Genomic DNA, 23,510 nt, shown 5'->3' on the forward strand with positions numbered 1-23,510 from the left:
AGGATTGTTAGCCGAGTCGTGAACAAATTGGTGGTAACCAAGTCTGGCACCTCGTCTTGTTTCTCTCCAGTCACCTCCTTCTTCATCCACCTTTCCCCTCCTTGGGCCATCCAGCGCTCATCCCATAGCCGTCTCAGCACTTTCGAGACATCCATTCTCTTGTCACTTCCACTCCTTCGTCTAAGCGTTGCCGTCGTTGCAAATACCCCATTGTATGCCCTCTTAACGGCCCAACTGGATTCACTTTCATCGCTCCCCAAGCTCGAAATTCGCATCCTGCTCCAGACGACACCGACTCCCGTCCTCTAAGACTACTCTCTCTGCGTCCACAATACCACTTCTCTGATCTATTACCGGATTACTACCCTCAACATGTACGTGATTCTCTCTTTTGCTGTATCACCTCGACGACCTACTCTAACGTCGTCATACAGGTACGACCACAATGACGACGAGCTGAAGCGTCAGTCTGGCTTTGGCGCTGTTGGTCTGGGTTTCATGAACGGCGACTTGTCCGACGACGAAGAAGACGACCATAAGCCCACTCCTGCTCAAGGCAACAAGCACGCAGTGCTCATCGCTGCTACTCAACACCAGCCGCAGGTTCCGGCTCGCATACCCCTTGCCGCTCCCAGACCCGGATACCCCGCTCCTGTATCTGCCATTGACCTTCCCAGGTCACCTTCCGCCAACCAGCAGATGTCAGAAGTTCCTCTTCATCTCCGCAACCCCCCAGGTGATCTCAACGCTCCTCGCGTTCCTCCTCCCGCCTATAACGGTCAAAACGCGCACGCCGTTCCCAATGCTCCTCACCCTCTTCAACCCCCAATGACCCCCATCACACCCATCTTCGCCCGGCCCTCCGCTTCTCCCGCTCCCAGGGATGTGAAATTTTCCGGAGATGCCATCATGCGTGGCAACTCCGAGGACGCCCTCCTTCCACGGAGAGGTGACAAGGGCGACGACTTTTGGCGTAGATTCAGTGTCATCGCGAAGGAAGATACTAAGCAGCCTAGGTAAGATGTCCCGTCATAGCTCATAGACGCGATTTAACTTTTCTTTTCCAGCTCTTGGCTCAGCAAGACCCAGAGCGGCACAAACCGTTTGTCTCGCTGGGTGTGGGTTATCGGCATGGTCTTACTCATCGTGAGTTTCTCCTTTGCTTTTCAATGTATATGCGTGCTAAAGCGTGAAACCCAGATCGTCGCGTTCTCGATCGGTCTCTGGTGGTATATCTCACACAAGAGCACATCGACGACCGCTCCCAAGGCTATTGGAGGCAACGAGGGTGATGGTGGTGCTGGCGAAGCGAGCTCTCTTCCCCCTGGTGCTTCTTCTACGCCCCATGTGACGCCGACGAACACCGTCAAGGACAGACGTGCCCTCCCTACCCCCACTGGCGACATCCTCAATCTCATGAACCTTGGAAACTTGGAGGATAGTCTCACTGCCAATGGATCGCAGGGCCATAGCAAGCTGAGAAAGAAACACTATGCGCGAAACCGCTACCATGGCTTGTACTAGCGTGCTAGTCCGTTCTTGTCGCTTGCTCACGAAACTCCACAACACCTATGCTATATGCCTTGGGTTGGTTTGGGCAGTGGATACTGTACAGGTCATACTTTAGAGCCTACTTCTGCTTCTCGATGCATACGTTCTTGGGATTGGTGTCCGCTGACATTAATGGATCCGCTTCCCGTCCTCTCTTTTAATCGTCACGAAATTGTATATTTATCCGTACATATTCACCGGCATTTCCACTTTGTCACTTGTTTCTGTCGCTGGCCCCATGAGCCTGCGTGCATTGTGTACCAGCCCATTGGAATACAATGCCCTTCATTTGTCCTGGATTTTACATATATTACATTGCGATGTTAATTCTCAGCCTCGTCAAACGCAGCTCCAGGCCTGCGGTAAGTACATGTGCATTGTCCTGATCGATCTGCGACGGTATCACCTAGAAGCTGGTAAGTAGTGTAAATATACCATAAAATTATTGTGAACAAAGTAAGGTAATCCCATACAGCAAGACAAAGAAATAAAACGAGTGCAACCAGAGAGCAAAGGTCCAAAGGGTTGAAGGAAACTATCCCCGTAGCCGGGCAGCAGCAGTCTGCCGTGGCTTTGGTTTCGTGGGTTGCATGGCATCCCTCGGCTTCTCCGGGCCAACGTCCTGCTCGACGATGTTGACCTCATCGTCCGATGAGTCCACGCTATCGCCTGTCTGTCCAGTCCCCTCCCGGCTCCTCTTCTCTTCTTCTTTTTTTGCTCGCTCAACTTTCCAATCATCAGAGAGGGCCATGATGCGAGCAGCCAGATTTGACCGGAGTGCATTGATGGCTGGTTCGTCCCATACAGACTTTCGCTCACTTGACAGCAACTTCCTCGTGGTCTGCGTAGTATATATTATGGAGAGTGAGGCGCGCTAGACTAGCACGGACGCACCAGCATAATTCGATTGAATCGCTCGGGATCCTTCATCAGAGTTTGCACAAAATGTAGAAGATAAATGCCGCAGTCGCAGAAGTTTGGCTGGATGGGGACCTACAGCAAGGTTGGACAAGATCACAAACTAATCTACATTAAGTGGGCCTACCTGTGCATTCTTCGAAATCGGTTCTCGAATGATCTCAACTTGTTTCTTATCCTTGGCCTCCATTTCAAGGTAGAATTTGAGCACCTTAGCAGCTTGGGGATGCCTTGTACCCAACGAATCCAAGATGAAGATCCGAGTTCTGTGTAAGGTACTCATCAACGTGAGGTGGTCTGTGCGATCATTCACTGAACTTACTGTGGCTGCTCGGTAGGAGGGGTAACAGCGAGCATGGCATCCACTTCTTTCTCCTGGCGCTGATTATCTTCTAGATCATCCTCGGAGACGTTCAAAGGAGTTTCCTCCTTCGCTTTGCCCTTATTTGCCGGGCCGGACGCGTAGAAGCTCGTATTTGGCACAGTGTCGCTGCGTGGCATCCCTAGCTCGAGAACGGGGCTATCTTCTCTGGGTTGAGATATAGGGGATCGTGATTGCGATAGCTTCGGGGGCTGTGGCTTGTTAGGAAGCTCTTCGTCATCGACGTCCATGATCTCTGGGGAAGAGGAAGGATACACCAAACTCATCAGTGAGGTAGGCGTATTTGGTCGCTCAAGCGGCGTGGTTGATTCGGAGATCTGAGCATCCATAGAAGTCGATGGGTGGGGTTCATCCACGACCAAGTTGTTATTCATTTCAACGTCCTCAGGATTTGGTGTTGATCCACATGTAGCTTGAGTAGACTCCTCGTTCGATAAACGCAACGGCGAGGCTTGGCGAGAGGGTGAAATTGATTCTGCCATGTCTGTATCCTCCACTCGAGATGATGGTAGACGTTCTGGTAAATCTGTACTTTGAGCTGACTCGGTTTCCATGCGCGGTAGTGACGATATGCGACTTCCTGCATTGGTTTCCTCTGTCGGTATTTCCTGGGGAGTTTCTGCTTCTTCGTTTGCATCGGCAGTTTCTTCCTCCTGCAGGCGCCTTTTCTTTCCCCTCGTGGAGACGGAAGAAACAACAGGAGGTTTCGGCAAAGGCGGCCGTAGTACATGTTCCGGTTCGAATATGACCGCTAGATACCAATGCAAACTAGAGTGAGGTTACTCGGATATATGCACGGCCCAGACCCGGTGAACTTACTTCTCATTAATCGGCACAATAACATATTTCTTCGAGAAGAGATCAAACTTTGCCGTCCATTTCCTCACACTCTGATATCCTTCAGTAGAGTCCTTCCGGTTGTGCAGCTTCTTGTAAAAAAAGGAGCTGAAAATGTGAATGTCATCCGCCAAGGCCTTGTTCTTCTCGCGTAGTTCCGACAACCAAAGTCTGTGAAGAAGCACGGGGTCACCTTCAAGCCCTAATCGCAGCACAAAATACGCACTTCAGTCCAAACTCTATCAAAGTGTCGTTGAGGAACTCGCTAGGGCCCAGTCGAGCCAAGTCCGATTTCATGATATTTAGCGCACCAGTGCCCGATGGAGGATACATGAGTATGCTTGCGCGATTTATGAGTACCGGTCTAATAGTTATTCAAAGACACCTACAGTTCATCTGGTTCGGCCTTGGGTGATGATTTCCTGCTTTGAATAGTAGCTTGGCGAGAAGAGCGGCGAGCAGGCTCTCTAAGAAACATTTTTGCATCCAGCTAAATCAACATGACTTCGGCTAACTCATTTCTATTCCTGAGAACTCACGAAGGGCTGGGTTGTCGAGACTGCTCCTTCTTTGAACGTGTTCCGTAAGTAAGGATACGGGCTGGGTGATCCTGAGATGAAAAGCTTGAATTCCTTGATTCTTCAAGCCCTCTCATGTCAGCAGCTGCACAAGCAGTTTGCCATACTTTCCTCGCGTTTTCAGGGCTGACTATGGTGAGTAAGAGGCTCCGTCAGATGGATGAGGACTTACTCAACAGTTTTGCCTTTCAGTATTTTCTCGAGAAAGGTTACGAGCTTTTGATACTCAGTCATAACAAAAAAACGCCCAAGGATAAAAGTCAGTTTGCCATCCTCTCCTCCGGAACCTAGGTAGCGATAAGCCTAATGCTAGGGCTGATAGTAACATCGTAACTAGTACCTGGTTGAAAGTGTTTAGATGAACTTGTTGGCCGCCAACGACGCCTTTTCGCTGTCTGAAACTGGAGCAATACAAAGTCATGAACTTTAAGATTGTCGCTGTTCGTAACCTACAAGAATCATTTCAGGACTGGCTGATAAATGTGAATTTTGGGAATCAACTCACAATAAAGTAATGAAAATCCTGGTCCATCTGAAAAGGAACCTCTTCATCGGGACTACACTTGACTGATAATGTCCTTGATTCTTCAGACCACGTGAATGAAAGCTCTGCAAAGTCAACTTTACGATGATGGATCTTTGTGCCAAAGGACAAGTATTCTAAAGGGAAGTCGACAGGGCTTTCGTAACGGTCCTGGTTTTCCAGGAAGTTAGAGGATGTCGAAAGCCGATCATTGGGTCGGATCTCGACGACAGGCTGCGCCGTGTTGAGCAACAATTCGGTTGCATATAGGCTGAAGTTCACCTTAACATCGGTTCGCTCCTCTCTCTTCTTCATCCCGTTTAAGATAGGCTGTCGCGGACCGCTGCTACTCGTCATTGCTAAGAAATCTACGTTACGCGGCTGCTTCGGCTGCGTCGGGTTCAAGTCGAACACCTTGACCAAACGATCGGTGTTGCCCGACTGTATGCCCCCGATAGGTGTCCGGGCGTTGGATGGGTAGTTCGAACCAGAGTCATATAGGCTGCCAGTTGATTGTATGGATTCAATGTCATCACTATCATAAGCCTGATCTGCTTTGTCTTTCCCCTTCTTTTGAGACTGTGACTCAGGTCGGGCAGGGGAGCTTAGCGGTTTAGGGCGGACGGGGGTTCGAGGAATTAAAGATAGAGGATCTGGCGACGAGCTTTTGGTTTCCCTGACTGGCTCCCAGGTATCTTCGTCGTCGTCCGAGGGGATTTCTATGATGGAGCTGTTTCCTTGAGCAGTCTCATGAACTTCGGAGTCGGACAGTTGCTCAGTGGTAGACGTATCAATAGTGTGACGAGTGCGCTCTGGAAGGGATAGACGATTAGACCGAGAAGCGTGACGGGATTCCGTGTTAGAGCTGTTATTTAGCTTGGGTCTCTTGAACTGCCCGCCGGCACGGTGAGAAGAAGCGAGACTAGGCGGCCGCAACACTTCGTGAAACTGGATTAATGTTTGGGGGTTTGTGCGAGATACCCTTGTGCGAGGTCGTGGCTTCTTGTCCAAATTATTGAAGTCAGCTCCCGACCAGGGGTTCTGAGTTGCAGCGCGAACGACGTTGTTCTAAGATATTGCTTAATGTAGTTTCAGTTTTCAGAAAGTCAGAGTAAGTATACCTCTGGAATGGCAATCGGTGTTGGTCGCTCTCGCTTCCATGGGCCTCTATTTCCGATATGAGTCTCGGCCTTGACGATGATACAACCAATGCTTACTGAGTAGACGAGGAAGTCGAGCTCAAACTTGTGGAGGCAAAACCAGATGAAGCGTGAAGTGACTCGAGTTCCCGCCTATCCGCTCTCCCTGCCATAGGTTGAGTGAATGGTTTAATGGATGGTGGATTGAGGGGTAAATGGAGGCATGCAATCCGTATGGAAGTGAACAGCTCCAAAGCGTGAAGCTGTCGCGCCTGTCGACTTGCCCGATTGCGCGTGACGCGCCCGGAATCCGGAGGCAATTCACTGGCGAGCCTGAGCTCATTGAGGCGGCACTCATGCAGATCGAATTATGTACAGTAGTACTACTGACACACCTGCAGGCTTATGAAGTATATAGGTGGAGGTGTATGTATGAGAGATGCGGTATCGAGATTGATTAATGGTATGGATACGCATATAAGTGCTAAGCAAGTGAAGCATGGACCTCAATTTGAAACTTAAAACTGTGTCCCTCGGCCTCAGCATCGAACCCTCGTTGTAGAGTTTAAGAAGGGGCGTTCAACGCCGCGATAAACTTCCCCAAATTCGAACCAGGAAACATAAACTCTTGCCTAAACCCCGCCCGTCCCTATAAAACGGTAGAGATCGGCGACGAGATAGAGGCTTCCAGCGACAACCGTGAGGTGCTGTTCGCCAGATAGGGCATCTTCAGGCGTACACCATTCTAAAGCTTCAAGTAAGTGGTTTTCGCTTGGGATGGCATCATCGTCAGCGGTCCAAGTTTTGGCAGACGGCATGACAGTATTGACGGCGTCGTGTATCCGTGAAGGTGCGACTGACTTGACCCACGGCATATCGTCGGGAGGCGTGAATCGTAATGCTGCAACTTTTACCGAGACACCAGTTTGCATAGGTGCTCGGGGAGGAAACAAAGGCCGAATGGTTTGAAGTGGTGTTTTGGGAGGTGAGTCGGATAGCGCAATGATAAACGATATATGGATTGTCGGCAATGCCGAGGAGGCTTGGGATAAGGAGAGGACTTCCGATATGTATGCGGCCAGCGTCTCTGACGAGGATGGATTATGTGCCCCGTCCGCAAGGACGATTATTTGGGCATTTGAGGGAAGAGTCATCCGGTGGAAGGAGAGGCGACCCGGCCATACTGCTGTGCGGAGCCCTTGACGAATAGCTTGTTCACTAATTTTGCTCTGGAAATCCAATGGCAAACTTAACGCTATCAATTCAGAAACTATCGTCAATGAGAGCCCAAGGTTATCAAATTGATGCTCCCCATGAAGAGGAAGAAGCGATTTGATCTCGCCTAGGAGAGGGATTGTGACGGTGAAGGGCTGTGATGGAGGTGGAACGAAGTGCCCTGATGACAAGGAAACTGAATGTTCCACCCCATCGAGGGAAACGTCCCAAGCACGTTTCGCTGCCTTCTTCGCAGTTGTGAAGCGAGCACCGGCCACTTCGGCCACTTCTCGCACAACGGCCTCCACCTCGGCGTGCTTTTGTACACCCATGACGAAAGGCTTTCCTCGTCTTGCGATGCCAGCCTTCTCTCTGGCGATCTTGTCCACCGTGTCTCCCAAGAACGCTTGATGATCAAGATCCACGGACGCGAGCGCAGAAACCAAAACGCAGTCATCGTGAATGACGTTGGTCGCATCTAAGCGACCGCCCATGCCAACTTCGAGGACCACGACATCGACTTTCTTGTGCTCGAAGAGCCAGAGTGCGGTCAAAGTCAACAGCTCGAAACGGGTGGCAGCTGTATTATGTTCATGATCGGCGCCTTCCACGATTCGCCTCGCATTTTTGTACGACTCAACATCAACGGGTGTGTCGTCGATTGTGATGCAATCGTGAATAGAAACTAGATGAGGGCTATTGAACCGACCAATGCTGAAACCTGAAGAGCGCAAGACAGAAGAAAGCAAGCAAGAGACGCTGCCTTTCCCATTGGTCCCTGCAATGTGGCAAGTGGGCCGAGTGTAAGTTGGTAATTGCGACGCGAGACGGCGGATCCGGTCAAGGCTTAGGTCAATGGACATGTTTGAAACGCGGAACTGCGAACTTTGCGTCCTTACATAAAAGTTCACGCTCATATATAAGTACCTCAATGTAAAAAAAATCCTATCAAGATGCATAACCGGTTATAGTAAACAGCAACTGGCCATTACCAACTACCGAGTACAAGACTCGAATGTTTTGTTCACTCATTGACCACTCGGCACGTAGCACAACGTAAATTAATCCTTCCCTGGGTACGCGTGGGCCCAAGGATTCACATAGCACAGTTCATGGGATATAAAGAGCAAGTAAGTACATACGGGGTGTCCATCGTAGCCTTTTCCGTGCCCAGTAATGGCGGTAACAATTTCAACGTCCGAATCCGTGAGACAAGGCAAACTAAGTGCAGATAGAGTATGCAAGAAAAGGGATAGGTAATGTCCTGGAGCTATTGTGCCCTTGATCTTAACAGCCATCGTACTTGCTGTTACGAGGGAAGGTATACCCGGCTTGAGCCCAGGTGGTGAGGTTGGGGTTAGTAAAAGCATTCATATGGCTTTGCGAAGAAACGTTAGCTATCCAATGCGAAAGATTAGCAGATAAAACCCACTTGTTAATATAGTCCGCAGTCGGATAATTGGGCGGGTCGCAAGTGAGCCCGTTCTTTACACCTTGGCGCTGATATACGCGTACGTAATCAATGTACATGGCACTCGGGAATTTCATGTGCTGGAAATCTTGTTCCTGGAAACTCGCTTTGGAGCGAATGAGTAACGGGGCAAAGACAACTGAGTGCTCCACTTACGCGACAAACCAAGATTCATGACGATGGACTACAGAAATAACCAGTCAAGCATATTGCTCAGATAGGGCGTGGGCACTTACAACAGGTTCTTCAGGGATTATACGGCTTGATATCTGAGAAGTGGAGTCGCCCGCAAGGGAAGCAGCCGTGATTGACCATGCAGGTTGGCCCATGGCGTACCAGGTAATTTGTCCAGAGGAACGATCGTTGGGGTCAGACCACCACTCGAAACCATAGGTGGCAAAACCCGTGCCACTGTACGCACTACTACTGATGTATGACAGAGCAGAAAGGGCTTGCTGGTATATACTACCCGTGTAGGAGTTGAACTGGGTTTCAAGTCCGGTTGTTGCGCCTATAAGGTTCGTGGCAGGTGTTGTGTTGGTGAAAACGTATTCATAGTTGTAAGGTGCAACCTGGAAACTCTGCGAGACCTGGCCCTTGAAGATAGAAACGTCGACCTGAGTCTCAAAAATATCAATCTCGGGCACTCCACGACCAACCCCAACGTTGGGACCTGGATGGTCACCCCCGGGGCAGGTGCAAGCTGATACACGTTGACCAGGCTGGAAGCTCAGCGGGTCTCCACTAGGACTACCGGTGGCATCCGCGGTAGGATTGCCACTTTTATCCGTCTGGTTTGGGAATGTTCCCAAGTCGCAAGCAGCGTAACTATATGGCCAGGTTCCTGCACGTATCGATCAGTTGAGAATCACAGCATGCATGTTCACTGTATGCCTACCCTCCGTTGTCGCACCATAACCAGCGCGGCCCTACAAACGAGTTAAGTCACATCTCTTTCTTTGCCCGCGATATACGTACCAAGTTACCGAGGGTCCAAATGGCTGTTAGTGGTGTTCAGGGTCAGCTCAGTCGGGATATGGAGAGGTAGTAATCTTACCTGGCCAGAAACCAGGACCCTGAGGGGTCCCGGGCATGCTGACGTTCACCTCGATGTATCCCGTGGTGAAACAAAGTTTGTTCCACGATTGAAGCATGCCTAACTGCGTTTGAGCAAAAAGGCGTAGCAAAGCGTTGAGGACTAACCACTCATGAAATTCAGATTGTTTATAGGTTGCTCGGTAACGGTAAGCACGAGGTTGCCATCCTTAGTGGTAACTGACTAGATGTCGAATTAAAGGGGAACATAGAGCAAGGTAAGAACACTACATACCTGAGGGGAGTACCACTCGAGATCACCCGTAGGCCTTGATAGAATATAGGTTAATCATATATATGACGTGTCCCAGGGAAGATTACCAGTAATGCAAGTCGACAGCTTCCCAGAACGGATCGTCACCTGGCCAGAAAGTGCGCCCGTCTTTATTGAACTCGTCGCTGAATACCAGTTCGTACTCATATCCATCATGGCCCTTGCGATACATCACGCTGCTGGGCGTAGAAGTGTCGATGAGGCCTGGCATACCGGGAAGCTGAGGAACCTGACCCGAGCCATTGATGCCTCCTAAGTTATAACCCGTGCTCGCGGCCTCGTGAGTGGTGTAGTAGTGAATGATAGGGTACCCGGCGAATAGAGTGATGAGGCCGACGACGAGTATAAAGAGAGCGCCTGCGTTCAGCCACCCGCGGGCGGAGAAAAGAGTGAATGACCTATCAAGGGCCGCATCTTGTCTGGGGTCGGGATTATGGAGTGCGTCATCGAGATCGGGATCCTTTGTGTCCCACAGATAAGCGGGTATGGTAGAAGAGTTTCCTACTGGTCCAGCTGGCTTTTCGCCAGTGTATGAGGAGACCTCGGAGGGCGCAGCACTGAAGCGAGAACCGGGCTGCTCCCGCAAGGTTGAGGGGTTATACTTGTGCAAGGATGAGTGACTGTCCGATATATTGATACAAGCGAGCTCACTGAATACGGTCCATACGCTCCTCCAATCTGACCACTAGCTACCCCCTGCGCTATCGCACCTCTCCCGGGAGGCATCTGGACTTGACTGCTGACGGACGAGGACATCGCTGGCGGTCTGGCGGGGTTGTAAGAGCCCTGGACGCCGGTAGATTGGGGACTCTGGGGTACGGCGTAATAATCCTGGCTATTGCCTGACGGTAATGGGCGACGCTGGGCCATATCTGCTGAGAGCGGGGAGGAGAGTCAGCTGGGGAAAACGACGCCCGGTCTGAGACTAAACGTAGGGGCACCGGCGTGGGTGTTCGCTCCTCAGTGTGGCAAGTCGCTCACTTTCTCTCACGCTTATGCCGGGTGGCCTTCGAGCACCGCATCGAGCAATCGAGGCTGCGAGGTCACCTCTACTCACCCGCCCACCGGAACTTCGTGAAGAATCCCATGAAATCACAACCTAAACCACCGTTGACGATAATCCCCGGTTGCGTCTGAAGCATCATCACAGAAGTGTATTACAGGAGTCAGAAATAAGTAATTATGAATATATGTTCAAGTAATCAAGAGCAGAAGCGGTTTCCCAAGCGGCTACATGTTCATCCTACACACTGTGCCACCACCCGTGTTACCATCGAATGTGAAAAAGTTGGCTATCGGTGCTTCACGGGCGGCTAAAGCCTTCAAGATATCTTGCGCCAGCATACCACCAACAACAGCACAGACAGGAGAAAATTCATGGGCAGCGGTAGTAGACATCGTCCTATATTTTGCGCAAGTCAGTGAAGTGAACGCTGGCACAAAGTCGACACGAACTGAATGAGTTCTTTAGGCATAGAGCTGAGAACCAGCTTGTTGACCTCGGATGCCGTGAGTACCTGGTTAGCAATAGCCTCAAGTTCCGGGGTTGCATCGATATCATCGGGCAGGCTTCCGGAGTGTTGCTCCTGGTATTCCCATATTGCTAACGGAAGCCGTGTGAGGTTTGCTTCGGTAAAATCATGTAGATTTGCTCACCTAAAATTGTATGAATTAACGAAGGATTCAGTTCTTTCGTCTGGCGCTTGGTAAGACCTGACCACCGGTGTCGCAGGGCAAGGTGCAACGGCGGATAGAGGGCGGAAGTTTTCACATTTTTGGGGCCATCTTTTTGTGAAGTTCGATCGCTGAAGCCAAACCCAGGTATCCGAATTAGTCATAATCGCGATAGTGTTTTGACCAACTGAAAACTCACGGTGTAATGTAATCATGTTTTAACAGATCGCAGAAGATGTAGCCTAATAGACCAAACGTTCCGCCAGCATAGAAGGGCTTTCCAAAGCGTCGACATGTCTCATTAATTTGGCACTAGCGAGGTAATAACTTAGTACAAGCTAGAGGATATCGGCGTTGGCACATACCAGTCCTTTCCGGTCCCAGTCGGTGACACAGACCAGGTCTACGTCTTGCACAATCTCATCTAGTTTCTCTGCATCCAATAAGGAGATTTGTGGCGACGAAACGACCGTTACTAGCGGGTTCAGGTTCTCTATCCTGGCTTTGGCAGCTTCAACTCTCTAGATTTTACATTTAGTTTAGGCTATCCTTAGAGCAGCAGATCCAAACACCATACGTTACCTTCTTGCCTACGTCCTCATCCCTATAGAAGAAACCTGCCGCAAGGTCTTCCTCGCTTACATCATCTTCGTCCACTATAATGAGCTTGCCAATGCCTGCTAGCACGATGTTCTTGATTGCCTCGGTAGCCGTTCCCCTCAGGCGCACAACAAGTATTGTCGCATTCCGCATCCTAGAGTAAATCGATGAGAACAGACGGCCATAAACGTGGAACTCATGTTTAAGCGCCACTTTGTATGATAAATGACATCCCACCTTTGTTGTGCCTCAAGGCCCCATAATCGTATCTGACGGTCGTAGACCGCAGCTTCATCTGACCAGGATGCGGTGAAGCATGAGTCGAGGCCTAAATGCATGCAAACCCGACTTGCCTTCCGTGATTTGCACCGGGTTGACCTTGCTCCCTCCTTCGTAGTTTGTAGCAGCCATGCGTGACGACAGTCAGATTTTGCTTAACGTGAAGCAGCTGACCTTAGGGACGCGTTCGTAGATGTCTTGTGTCCGACGGGCTCAGCTCCGGACCACGAAAGTAAGTTGAAAGTAAGCGGGATGAGTGACAAGGGGAGTTTTTGACGCGCTCTGACGTCGCGCGTTCCAAGCCTCCGAGTCTGACGTGCGACACGAAGCACGTGCCGCTGAGGAAGTGAGCCGGCTCAGATCGGTCAGATCGTTTGATCTCAACTGGGTCACCGGATTTGAATCCCACAAACTCTATAACAAACCGGAATATACAGCTCCAGTTATCACCGCCTGAGACAATGAAGGGTCTACGCCCAGCATGCTCAAGCGACGCCACCCTGCACCATTGTGAGAGTGAGTTTCAGAGACCGTGCGCGTGGCCCGAAGTCTTGTGGCAAACTTTGGAGAAAGTCGATCGCAGGTGTACATTATGGCCGAAAACAATACACGTGGATTGAGAACCTCGAGGCTAAATGCTACATGAGTACAAACTGGGGATAAATAAAACTAACAGAAAATGTACAGTAATTTGAAAACAGCGCAGGCGTTCACACCTATGTCTCCAGCCTTCAGCCCCAGCTCGAAGAGAAACGAAGAAAGAAAATGACCAGAGAAGACTTTTTCCAAAACTACAAAATCAATGGGCGAGCCCTTTACTCTCAGACCATTGCCATACCATCACCGCTAGACTGCCCGTCCCTGTCGTCGTCTAGTCTGTGATTGAGCGGTCAGTCTCCCATGCTCACGGCCTGTAAGATCGGCTTCACTCACAGGTAATTTCTTTCGATTTCGGATAGAATAGAAAGGAAGTCCCCTGTAGCTTCATAAGATACGCTTGGCAAACCTGGTGGGAACGAGAACGCACATAGGAAAGCGTGGGCCCGGGCCGCTGATGCAGGGGCCGTTTCTGCCTTGCGCACCGCATCCAACAGTGTGGAAGCGACGAAACGCACTTTGTGTACCTGTGGATATAATGCGAAATCAGAACGCGCAGCCTTGTTACGAGGGTATGACCTACCAGCGACGGCCCATTGGTGGCAATCGACTGGATTGGGATACTGCAAGACTATTCAGAGGCAGCTTTTGCGACGGTCGGAGCGAGCCATTACCTGTGTAAAATATTGAGGAGGTCACTTGCGACGGCCTCACGGTCCTCAGCGACCTTCTGTTCATCGATGGTGCCTTGCAGTGCAAGGATCAGCTCATCTCGATACTGCTCTATGACAAAGCGGACAAGTTGCTATAAAAAATCCATGAGCACTTGAGACACAGCGACTGATGGAAGTATCTTACCTGGGTCACGTAGAGGTTGGATTGCATAACTAGGAAAGGGTTAAGCGCATTTGCACGCGAAGCCTTGGGGTTGTCGAAGAAGTCCTTGACCTCAGCGAACGTCGCTTGGCGGAAGCCGGCTCCGCCATAGTCCGAGGGTAGATCTTGAGCGCTCGATTGCTTCAGCCGAAGGGGCTCCGGGGTAGCCATCAAGGCACCAAGGATGCGTTGGTGTAAAGCTTCCACTTCCTCCAACCGGGCAGTGGCAAATTGGCCTTGAGGCGGCGAGCGCTTGTCTACCCTGATGCGCACGAGGATTTCACCGAGCAGCGCAAAGATCCTTGAGATATAGTTCAGTCCAGACACGAGTGCGGTCTTGCCATGTGGTTGGGGTAAGTAGGCGCTAGATGTGATACTGAAGATAGACAGGGTTGCCGGGTTAAACCTGGCTAATCTTCGGTCAACAGCACGGAGAACTCACTATTCATCGTCGAGTTCCTTAGGAAAATGTACCGTGCAGTCTTCGTCTCGGAGACATATTGGGCGACCCAGCAAGATCGACATCGATTTATCCGCTATTGATTTAAGATGTCAGCCCGAATGTCGCACGTAGTAGCGGCATTTTGGCAGCGGTAGAAACAATGAATCGATGACGTACCACCGAAAAGCAGCCAGAAAGTCCTCCTCCGTACTTCACATTCGATTGGGTCAAGCCCTTCGTAAGAGGCCTCCTCATGCATCCGTAAAGTCACTGCAATGTGAGCGGCCTCTCCAAAGGCAGCGTGCTGGGTAGCATCATGACCCTCGCAGAAATGGTATATGCAGTCGCTTCGGGATTTGAGGGGACGGCGACAACAGCTGATAATGGCAACCACTCACAAGTATCGCACCACAACGTGCATAGACGTGGGAGGATCGTATGAGGCAATTGTGATATGCCGGCTAGCCTCGTAGCACGTCTGTGCCAGCTTGCGAACAACGGACCGCTCCATGGGCAGGTAGGACCGCGGGACCTGCACTAATGTTGATGCGACAGTGGACATGACGAGTGCGAAAAACAAAGGGTCCCGCTCTTCGCGACGAGAGTGCAGGTCAGCCATAAAGGATGGCTTGTGGATGCAAGGTGTTAGGGGATATACGAAGTCAAAGAAAAGAGCAATGATCAAAGAAACGGTATCGCGTGGGGCAATATCTTCCAAACGATGCGGGCGATGGTAGTATGAAAGCGGGGGAATAGCCGTCGGTGGAAGTATGGGCAATGGCTGGTGGTGCTTGTACGACCAGTTGTAGGCAGAAAATGAACCATATGGCTCAGGCGAGAAGTTCTGCGGGGAGCTCTCTTCTGTCTTCTGGTTAAAGCTGGCAGTTGTACTGTTGGAGTCACGCGACCCAGGGTATGAAGGCAGCTGGTTGACAGGGGAATAGTGTGGGTGGTATGAATCGGCTGCAATTGGGTAACGGGAAGGCGTGATGACTGGTTGGGACCCGCCAGGAGTCAACGAGGGCTCCAGGAATGTTGGCGTCTGGGACTGGATGGACGGTGATACACTTGTTAACGGCGGACTAGTGAGCTTGCGTTGACTAAGTCCCGGCGATGGGACCTCCGTCGAGGGAGTGGTATCAGGCTTCTCCTGGTGTGAGACGACAGCTGCAGCTGCGGCCTCTTGGAGGCGACGCAGATAGCTTAGTAGTAAGTCAGTTACGAGATCATGACGTTGTATGGAGTTCGGAGAAAGAACACACAGGTTCGGAGGGCCACGTTTCTTCGGTTGGTAGTCATATGTGCATGGTATACCAAGGGCGATGCAATGCTTGCAAGACTGCTTCTGGTCTTCCGGGTTTTCGCGGGCACAGCGCACTTTGCGGGCTCTGCATGCATCGCAACCTAGGGACGTTGATTAAATGATCTGCTACCTATGATGCAATTACGGAAACGACGAACTCTGAGATTGACGCCTGCGAAGATCAACGAAGAGAAGTTAGCATCGATCTCGGCACGGAACGAGACGGAAAATGACATGGCGAACGTAAGCGGTGGACCGAGAATTAATGAAGGAAACGCGGCAATGCGTCAGGGAGAAGGGGCTCGCAGGGTAACGGAATGGAGGGAGGAGATGAAGATGTGCGGGGAAACGTCGGACCACGGAGGACGTACTTTCTCTTGACCTTGCTGTTTTCGGCGGACGAATCTTGGAGATTGGCGTCGTCGGAGAGAGGCGAGCCAGATTTAGACTCCTTTTTCGGGCGTGCGGCAGGCATTTGGGAGCGGGGGACGAGGGGAAAATGGGAGAGTTGTCTAGAGTGCAGAGGCTATTTGCACCTGGCGGGCCTGAAATTATGAGGGATGCGCTCAGTAAACAGTGGATTATTGGGCGGCTCTTTGTCTTATTTACGCTCGGCCGCTATGTAGTTTGAGCTTCGCAATGAATGTGGTCGTTGGATTGGGTTGCCCCAAATCCCGACACGGCCAGGTGCCAGGTGGCACGCGTGGCTTCCCCAGCTCACTTGGCTCTGCCCATCACGGGTCCCAGGGTGCTTGATGAGGAGTCCAGCTCGGTCAAACCGCGGCTTTACCCCTGCTCAATTGATTCCTCCAGCCTTAGCAACCGGTTTAGCGGGTCAGCCCGGTGCGAAACTTATCATGAGCTCGCTGCGAAAAATGACATGTCGTCTCTTTTCCCACGCTTTCGCACACTCTATCATCTTGTCTTGATTTTGCCCACGATATTTTGCATACATCTGCGGCCACATCTCAGCAGTACTGGTGTCAGTCCGCATCTGAATCTTCGTCTGAGCCTTGAGGCCGATCGAACTGATAGACCTCTTTCGCGTTGGGATCTTCGGCATGTCGCGTGCACGTGGTGGGTAGGGATTATTGTATCATTACTACAGTAGCGTATTTATCTATGATGACTCGACAACTTCTCTAACTACGTGGTCCCTGTCGCATCCGCGCAAGCATCATCTCGACACGAGATCTCGATATACGCTCCGCTTCGCAGTGACGGCGTAGCACGCGAGCGATCGACGTTCGTAGCAAAACGTGCTTCCTGTCATCCCACTCGACCTTCTCCCGCATCACTGCCTCCCAGAATTTGAAAGCCATCTCTGGATCATCAGCCTGCAACGCAGCATCTGCGCAGTGCTTCCCAACGCTCGGCGGCACACCATGCTTGGTGCGGTCCAATGTCGATATGATATCCCAAGCGCGCCGTATGTTTGGTTTGGAGCTCGCTGAGCCATCCTTCGACTGCATGGAGGCATGTATTAGGGACGTCACCGTCTTGGATGAGAGTTCTTGACTCTGCTCGCGCATCTGCGATAGAAGGGCGTGGGCCAACTGCGTGTCATCATGGATGAGGGCATGATGAAGAATCGTGCCATAAGTGACCGCATCAGGGTACATACCCCGCTTCAGCATCTCTTCAACGACTTGAGCTGCGTCCCGGGGAGAGTGTTGAGCCATCGCAGATAAGCCGACGTTGATATCAACCTGGTCCGGTATTTCCTTGCGTGCGAGCAACATCTTGAATGCCGCAAGGCCCTCTTTGATACGGCCAACTAGGATGCATGCCCGAGCGATCGACGTGAGGTTAAAATGTTCAGCATCCTGCAGAGGTCTGTGGCATTCTTCAAATTCATCCAACACGCGCGACAGGAAGCGTGAATAGTCCTCCGCTTTACCCTCTTCCTCCTCCTTGCTTTGAGCCGCGTCATCTTGTTCACCTTGACCAAAGTAGCCTGCTTTCGACTTGGCACGCGAGACAAGAGCTTGAAACAGGCTAACCATCCGAAGCATAGTTCTGCCGTTTCCAGTGACGAGCTGACGGTCATTCCCCGTGGCGTAGCGCTCCCAAAGAGCTCGTGCCTGCGAAGCCAAACCACGTACGGCTGCGCAGCTTATGAAGATGGCGCGATCGGGAGGCGGGATGGGTTCCCCGTCGTCGAGTACCTGTTTTGCAAGTTGTCGAGCCAAATGGGTGTTCTGCGAACTGACTGCTAGGTACCTCATCAACCAGGTGAGGGCGCGACCGGAAGGAGGAGGGTAAGCGACGCAATCTAGAACATCTGGATCCTGTGTGTGCCTGTACATACGCTCGGCAGCCGTGTGGCTATCCTGTTCATAAGCACGGTTGTAGAAGAGTCGAAGTAGTCCGCGGGGTATCGTCCATGTGATGTCACGTACGTCCAGTAAGACGAGCAAGTCGACGCAAAGATCCAAAAGGGGGGACGAGTTTGCATTCAATGCGGAGTAAAGGGTCTCGCAACAGAGTTGCAATGCAGCCGGGGATGGACTGGGAGGTGCTATTGCAAGCTCGCGAGCCAGTAGAATCGCATGAGAATGCCACCCCCAATGAGCAGCAGCCTTGCAAAGAGCGGAGCGAAGGATGAAATCGAAGTCACGGGTGGATGCCTGGTCGTTCATGTACTGAACGGCTTCCGGGGGGATAAAGCGTGACTTGATGAGAGCCTTGAAGAGCTCCAGCGCGTTTGAATTCCGCTCCAAAGACATTAATTTATCTACAAGTTTGAAAGCTAAAAGGGAGGGGGTTGAAGGCTCGCACGGCGCAGAGTGTATGTTACTGGGAACAATCATAGTCTCAATGGCATCCGTTATGAGAGGGAGGAGTGTTTCCAGTGCAACATCGTCTGCAGCATCCAAGAACGTGCAGTCTAGTAAATATTGGAGAGCAAGAGACTGAGACGTTGCGGATGACGTGATGGATGGGACCGTATCGCGGATTGCCTCGAGCAAATCGTCAATATGGGAGAAAGGAGCTTCCTCGACCCGTCGCATGCACGCCAGCATCATGAACAAGGTGTCAATGCTAGCGGGTGTGTTGGTTGCCCATACCTCGACGATATCCTTCGCAATGAGCTCCATGGTCTGCAGCTGTCCGAGTTCTGCAGCGGTCTCGTACAAGTATACGAGCGCCGAACCCGGCACTTTCGTGACAAGAGACCGGTCCTTGCACCGTAAGGACAAGAACATGGCGAGAGGGTCGTCTGTCCTGACTTCCGCCTGTCGAGAAGTCGACGCGCCGCCTGCAGACGAAAGTTGGGTAGCTTCCTTGAGTTTTTGGGCGAGAAGCTGGCGTGTTCGGTCGAATTGAACGTGACTTGACGATGGTATCTCTCCGGCGCGTGAGCTTGAATGTAACACTGCGGAAGAGTTAATTGCAGCATAATGCGCGAGACGAGGTCGGCGAGAGGGAAGTTGGGAGGCACGTAGTGCATGTGTAAATGACGAAACGCGAGTTATATCGTGTCCTTGAGGCAGTAGTCGACGGCAAACAGACATAAGTTAGCTGATTAATTGACATCAGTAACCCTCAGTTTCGTGATAGACTGCACTTCTTACCTCATGCCGCATGAAACCTCACTCTGCAGAGTAGTCGGTATGCTTTGCGTGAACGCGACGGGAACGCGCAACAGTCTGCAACGGAAGCAACTGAAAATTGAGAAGGTCGGCGGCGCGGGGCACGTAAATAAGCACAAACACGCAATACAGTCTATAATGTGATCCTCTCTAACACTAGCTAATGCACTGAGTGGCTCCCTTCGCGTCTTTCTAGACGTTTACCTGTAGCAGAGTCGCATTAGCTACGAGGTTTGCAAGGATTGAATCAGCTTTGCATAACTGTGTCACGAGCGCTTCCGCGACGAAGTCTACCCCGACGAAAGGACCTCGTGATAATCTCCAGCAGAAAACCGGCATTTGCGAGCACATTCGATCCCCGACAGCTATGCTTCCGTACCTTTCTCATGTCCAGCTCTCAAGATCTCATGTTCAACCCGTTACACCGTTTCCCTCCAATTCTTGCGGCCCGCTCTTTACTCTCGGACTGTCAATCTCAGTCTTTGATTGTACTAGACCGCAGACACCTTCTCAGGCTATCGGGAAAGTTTGTGCTGACCGCGAGGACAGAGGCAGCTCTTTTCAGGACCTGCCAGCTGGCAAGGGAGCCAACATCCCCTCTGGTCAAGGATGTTACGTTGGCACGCGCCCATGTCCAGAACATTCCCGTTGACGTCGTCCATGGCCGCCTTTCTTGCGGGCGCGATTACCCGAGGGATGTTCTCGCCTGTTCTCGCTTTCGCGGTTGAATACCCCATGATCTCTCGACGGTGTCTAAACACAATCTCGACAAGGCTTTGCCCAATAGTCTCGACAGCTCGCATCGTGTCGCGAGACTGTTGCTAGGTGATTGACCGATGGTGTCGATTTTGCTACACGACCAATTGTCTGCGCAGCTCTAGACGAAGCGCTCCAGCGATCGTCGTTTGAGATTGACCAGGATTGACCCAGGGCTGTCACTTTTCGCTTGCAAGCGAGTCAAACTAGGTCAAACCTTGCTTGCTATAAGGGAAGGTCGCGTCCATCGTATGGTCCCGGAACTTCCTTCGCTGCCTTCGCTGCCGCGGCGGCTTTCATCAAAAGCCAGGAACGTCTCATCATACGGGACCGCACCAGCTGACCTCCTCGCCAAGGACTCAGAAGGTTATTGAAACCTAATACCTTCGGAAATCGCCCCCCACAAGCCCCCACGGAGCTACTTAGGTGCAAGTACAAGACGTCCTTGGAACGGATAATCGCCGGCTCGACTCTGGATGCTTTGCGGATGATTCGACCTCGCTGTGTGTCAGTTCTGAAACAGTTACTGGAGACACTTTCTGTCATTGACATGCGGAGTTTCCCTGCCTCACGTTTATCTGCTTTTCTTGACAGTTTGTTGACTATGAAATGTGGTTGTCGAGGTGATGACAAACCGAGCGTAAGGGAATGCTTGGAGTCTGGACTATGTAGCTGGAGGACCGGCTCAGCCGTAACATCCTCCCATATGGGTGCATATGCCTCCTGCAGGCTGCTACTAGAGCGATGAACTGTCATTGACCATCGCAACTGTGTTATCGTCCCAGATCCTGTATCCTCCCAAGCGATTGATGTTACATCCTTCATGGACTCGCTTTTGCGTCGCTTGATTCATCGCTATGCCTGACGACGCTACATTCAAAATGAACTCGATGAGATGCGGACGTAAACAAGGAAGCTGCATGGAGCTGGAGGAAGAATAATTAGCCTTGGTACTCGGTGACTGTGTACATCTGATACCGCCGGGGACTACGCCCTAACCAACTCGATCCGAGACCATCGATGCAATCCAACTAAATGATGAATTGCGCGCATCGAGTCGTTGGTAGCAAAAAAACCGTAGTCTCCTTTTTGCAGCCGTTTTACACGTGTCGCTGCGCTCTTTTGACGCTGTGTAAAACCCCAAACCGTTCTACTTGGCTTTCTCATGCGGCCGGCGAGACATCCAGTCATGCGTTGCCGCTTTTCCGATTAGTGGAAGGCGGCCAGCGTTTTACTACCTAGTGCTCGCCCTCGTCGCCGGTTACTACTAGATAGGCTAACGCAAAGCACTGTGCACGCATTAATTCTCGCTAGAAATCGAGGATGAGCCTGATTTGCCAGTGAAAGCGAGCTGCTATATTATAAGATTTATCTTACTCTTAATGTGGCATATTAATGGCAAGCTGCCAGCTAACGTTGGTTCTCGATACTCAAAACTTGATGCTAGTCGGGCCTGAGGTCGATCCAGGGTCGATCGTTAGCTCACTTGCGCGCCAACTCTGTTTTTAAAGGAAATCGTTCTCCGCATCCTAAGATATGACACGATGATTATCAGTAATTTTAGTTGGATCTTCTTTGAGCGCCTGCACTGGCTAATTTTTCGTTCCACTGAGACGCTGAGTCCTTGACGGTCAAACTCTGGGCAAACTGCGTCACAACTACGACAACTACGATCCCGAGTTTCTCGGAGAGGAATACACGTGGGCAAGAAAGATGGGCGCTTTCGCGATCGGGCAAGGCCAGACGCGCGCGGCGGTATTCTGTTGGCCAGTAGGAGTGTTGACCATTCCAGTACTTGTCGACTCGCCATGGGTGCAGGACAGTCATCAACTTCGCAACAAAGCCCATCGCATGCTCTGCATGTTCTCCGTGTAACCGCTCACTCCCCAGCTTCTCGGACGAACATCGAGCCTTTCTTTGACTTCATTGTTGGATTCAGCGAAGGCGACTCATTGCCCGACCATACGGAGCTGGATGCGTCTGAGCTGGAGAAGATTGTAGAGGAACATGAAGAACGGACGATTACCTTGCTCGTGTGGAGTAGTAAGACGAAGATCACTCGAGGTAGGTCCGCGCAGCTCGAGCCTTCACTTCTGGATTCACGACATGCCACGTTATTCACAGAGGTCCCTATAACACCTTCTCGAACATGGTCGGTGGGTAGGCAGCAGTCGGGCGCTGAGCCTACATCAAAGCCATCTCTTCTTGGATTGAGTATGCGAATGTGCGAGTACGAGAGTGCGACTGACAACGTTTGGCACGTCATGGAGGTCCTCGAGGGAAGCCCGGCAGAAAGCGCTGGTCTTGTGCCGTACGGAGACTGGATCATAGGCTGGTCCGGAGATGTCTTAAAAGGCGAAAACGACTTCTATGACGTCGTAGAAGCTGTAAGTTCAAGCCACGTTAACTTGGAATTATTGATGCGATAGTTTCCCTTTAGCATGTAGACAAACCGCTGCGAGTCTTTGTATACTCGTATGACTTTGAGTATGTTGTTTGTTTCTTCAAATGGATGCTTGCTAATTTTCTTAAACATCGTCAGCAACTTGCGGGAAGTGGTCCTGATGCCTAATCGACATTGGGGAGGAGAAGGGTTGCTGGGCTGTGTATTTGGGTGAGCACGGCAAAGTTTTGTTCACAAAGACCTACTAAAGGTTTATCAAGGTATGGTCTACTACATCGTATACCGGACCAGCCCTCGAGAAGAAACTCGCAGCACCAACCTGCTAGCGCTCGAGGAAGCTATGAAAGCGGACGCGAGTTCTTTGTTCCCGCAGACGTCTCTCAGGGCTCAGTGCACAACGGCACAGCGCACGCATCACATCATGATACAGACTCCACTTCTTTTGCCTCTCCAGTCCCTCACAGACTGTCAGGACCGAGCAGTCTGGGCACCGGCTCCCAGCCAGGGACTCCACGCCAGTCAGGATCCACGCTTACCCCCGGACGGGCTTACAGCCCCTCACTTGGCACCCTGAATGGTGAAGCGTCGCCCAAACCCTGATGTGTCCTCCTTCTCTAAAATCATGCTTATGACATTATAAGGTTTCCCCTCCCACTCGCTTACGCCTAGACTGAACTCTTCTTTTACCCGCATGTCATCGTACACCAATGGCCATATCCATAACCATGAGGATGAAGAGGATAGTGATGGTGTTTCGGACCTATCTGGGTCTGATGGCTCAGACCTTGAGAGCTTAACAAGCGTCGAGTAGCCAACGACCGAGCGCCTAACGATCTAAAGGGTTTATTTTGGAGCATTACGACAATTGACAACATTCGGGTACTAACTCCGCACAAAGATACCATGATACCACAAGACTCCAACTATTCATGCAAGGCATTTACTTCGTAATTAGGGATTATAGTACAAACGGGAGCCCAAAGAAACAAACTGGTATCAA

The 23,510-nt window shown here is 51.2% G+C and overlaps 9 protein-coding genes across 9 annotated transcripts; 2 read left to right on the forward strand and 7 right to left on the reverse strand.

The window, feature by feature from the left end:
* The first annotated feature begins 50 nt into the window (after positions 1-50).
* Positions 51-1,884, forward strand: CONPUDRAFT_82028 (uncharacterized protein). The gene is made up of 4 exons (XM_007770175.1): positions 51-374; positions 435-1,016; positions 1,068-1,146; positions 1,201-1,884. Coding segments are annotated over exons 1-4 (987 nt in total). The 5' UTR covers positions 51-372; the 3' UTR covers positions 1,525-1,884.
* Positions 1,885-3,666: 1,782 nt separating this feature from the next.
* On the reverse strand, positions 3,667-4,166 carry CONPUDRAFT_55826 (uncharacterized protein; the record flags this gene model as incomplete). The annotated part of the gene is made up of 3 exons (XM_007770035.1): positions 3,667-3,859; positions 3,915-4,028; positions 4,078-4,166. 3 exons carry the CDS (start codon positions 4,164-4,166, stop codon positions 3,667-3,669), a joined length of 396 nt encoding a protein of 131 aa, XP_007768225.1.
* A 2,109-nt stretch (positions 4,167-6,275) lies between these two features.
* CONPUDRAFT_103921 (Mur ligase) lies at positions 6,276-8,006 on the reverse strand (the record flags this gene model as incomplete). The annotated part of the gene is made up of 2 exons (XM_007770176.1): positions 6,276-7,265; positions 7,341-8,006. 2 exons carry the CDS (start codon positions 8,004-8,006, stop codon positions 6,561-6,563), a joined length of 1,371 nt encoding a protein of 456 aa, XP_007768366.1. The 3' UTR covers positions 6,276-6,560.
* Positions 8,007-8,430: 424 nt separating this feature from the next.
* On the reverse strand, positions 8,431-10,709 carry CONPUDRAFT_55610 (glycoside hydrolase family 16 protein; the record flags this gene model as incomplete). The annotated part of the gene is made up of 11 exons (XM_007770018.1): positions 8,431-8,521; positions 8,576-8,720; positions 8,771-8,798; positions 8,851-9,458; positions 9,513-9,543; positions 9,593-9,615; positions 9,672-9,770; positions 9,818-9,893; positions 9,945-9,978; positions 10,031-10,584; positions 10,635-10,709. 11 exons carry the CDS (start codon positions 10,707-10,709, stop codon positions 8,431-8,433), a joined length of 1,764 nt encoding a protein of 587 aa, XP_007768208.1.
* A 438-nt stretch (positions 10,710-11,147) lies between these two features.
* Positions 11,148-12,809, reverse strand: CONPUDRAFT_103924 (uncharacterized protein). Its single transcript, XM_007770177.1, has 8 exons — positions 12,611-12,809; positions 12,495-12,552; positions 12,240-12,411; positions 12,023-12,178; positions 11,857-11,969; positions 11,640-11,788; positions 11,439-11,586; positions 11,148-11,385 (listed from the first exon to the last, which is right to left on the reverse strand). Exons 1-8 carry the CDS (start codon positions 12,666-12,668, stop codon positions 11,214-11,216), a joined length of 1,026 nt encoding a protein of 341 aa, XP_007768367.1. The 5' UTR covers positions 12,669-12,809; the 3' UTR covers positions 11,148-11,213.
* A 307-nt stretch (positions 12,810-13,116) lies between these two features.
* Positions 13,117-16,291, reverse strand: CONPUDRAFT_123686 (uncharacterized protein). Its single transcript, XM_007770178.1, has 12 exons — positions 16,126-16,291; positions 15,913-15,926; positions 15,714-15,855; positions 14,850-15,653; positions 14,629-14,798; positions 14,452-14,545; positions 13,992-14,385; positions 13,808-13,938; positions 13,717-13,756; positions 13,564-13,660; positions 13,470-13,512; positions 13,117-13,412 (listed from the first exon to the last, which is right to left on the reverse strand). Exons 1-12 carry the CDS (start codon positions 16,227-16,229, stop codon positions 13,358-13,360), a joined length of 2,088 nt encoding a protein of 695 aa, XP_007768368.1. The 5' UTR covers positions 16,230-16,291; the 3' UTR covers positions 13,117-13,357.
* A 548-nt stretch (positions 16,292-16,839) lies between these two features.
* Positions 16,840-19,398, reverse strand: CONPUDRAFT_103928 (uncharacterized protein). Its single transcript, XM_007770179.1, has 2 exons — positions 19,333-19,398; positions 16,840-19,279 (listed from the first exon to the last, which is right to left on the reverse strand). The coding sequence occupies exon 2, from the start codon at positions 19,270-19,272 to the stop codon at positions 16,897-16,899; it is 2,376 nt and encodes a 791-aa protein (XP_007768369.1). The 5' UTR covers positions 19,273-19,279; positions 19,333-19,398; the 3' UTR covers positions 16,840-16,896.
* Positions 19,399-19,526: 128 nt separating this feature from the next.
* Positions 19,527-20,513, reverse strand: CONPUDRAFT_137048 (uncharacterized protein). The gene has a single exon (XM_007770180.1). The coding sequence runs from the start codon at positions 20,151-20,153 to the stop codon at positions 19,866-19,868; it is 288 nt and encodes a 95-aa protein (XP_007768370.1). The 5' UTR covers positions 20,154-20,513; the 3' UTR covers positions 19,527-19,865.
* A 1,373-nt stretch (positions 20,514-21,886) lies between these two features.
* Positions 21,887-23,194, forward strand: CONPUDRAFT_82033 (uncharacterized protein). The gene is made up of 5 exons (XM_007770181.1): positions 21,887-22,170; positions 22,231-22,493; positions 22,547-22,593; positions 22,649-22,720; positions 22,771-23,194. Exons 1-5 carry the CDS (start codon positions 21,915-21,917, stop codon positions 23,108-23,110), a joined length of 978 nt encoding a protein of 325 aa, XP_007768371.1. The 5' UTR covers positions 21,887-21,914; the 3' UTR covers positions 23,111-23,194.
* Positions 23,195-23,510: the final 316 nt, after the last annotated feature.

Source organism: Coniophora puteana, assembly GCF_000271625.1.
Source record: "Coniophora puteana RWD-64-598 SS2 unplaced genomic scaffold CONPUscaffold_6, whole genome shotgun sequence".
Classification (NCBI taxonomy): domain Eukaryota; kingdom Fungi; phylum Basidiomycota; class Agaricomycetes; order Boletales; family Coniophoraceae; genus Coniophora; species Coniophora puteana.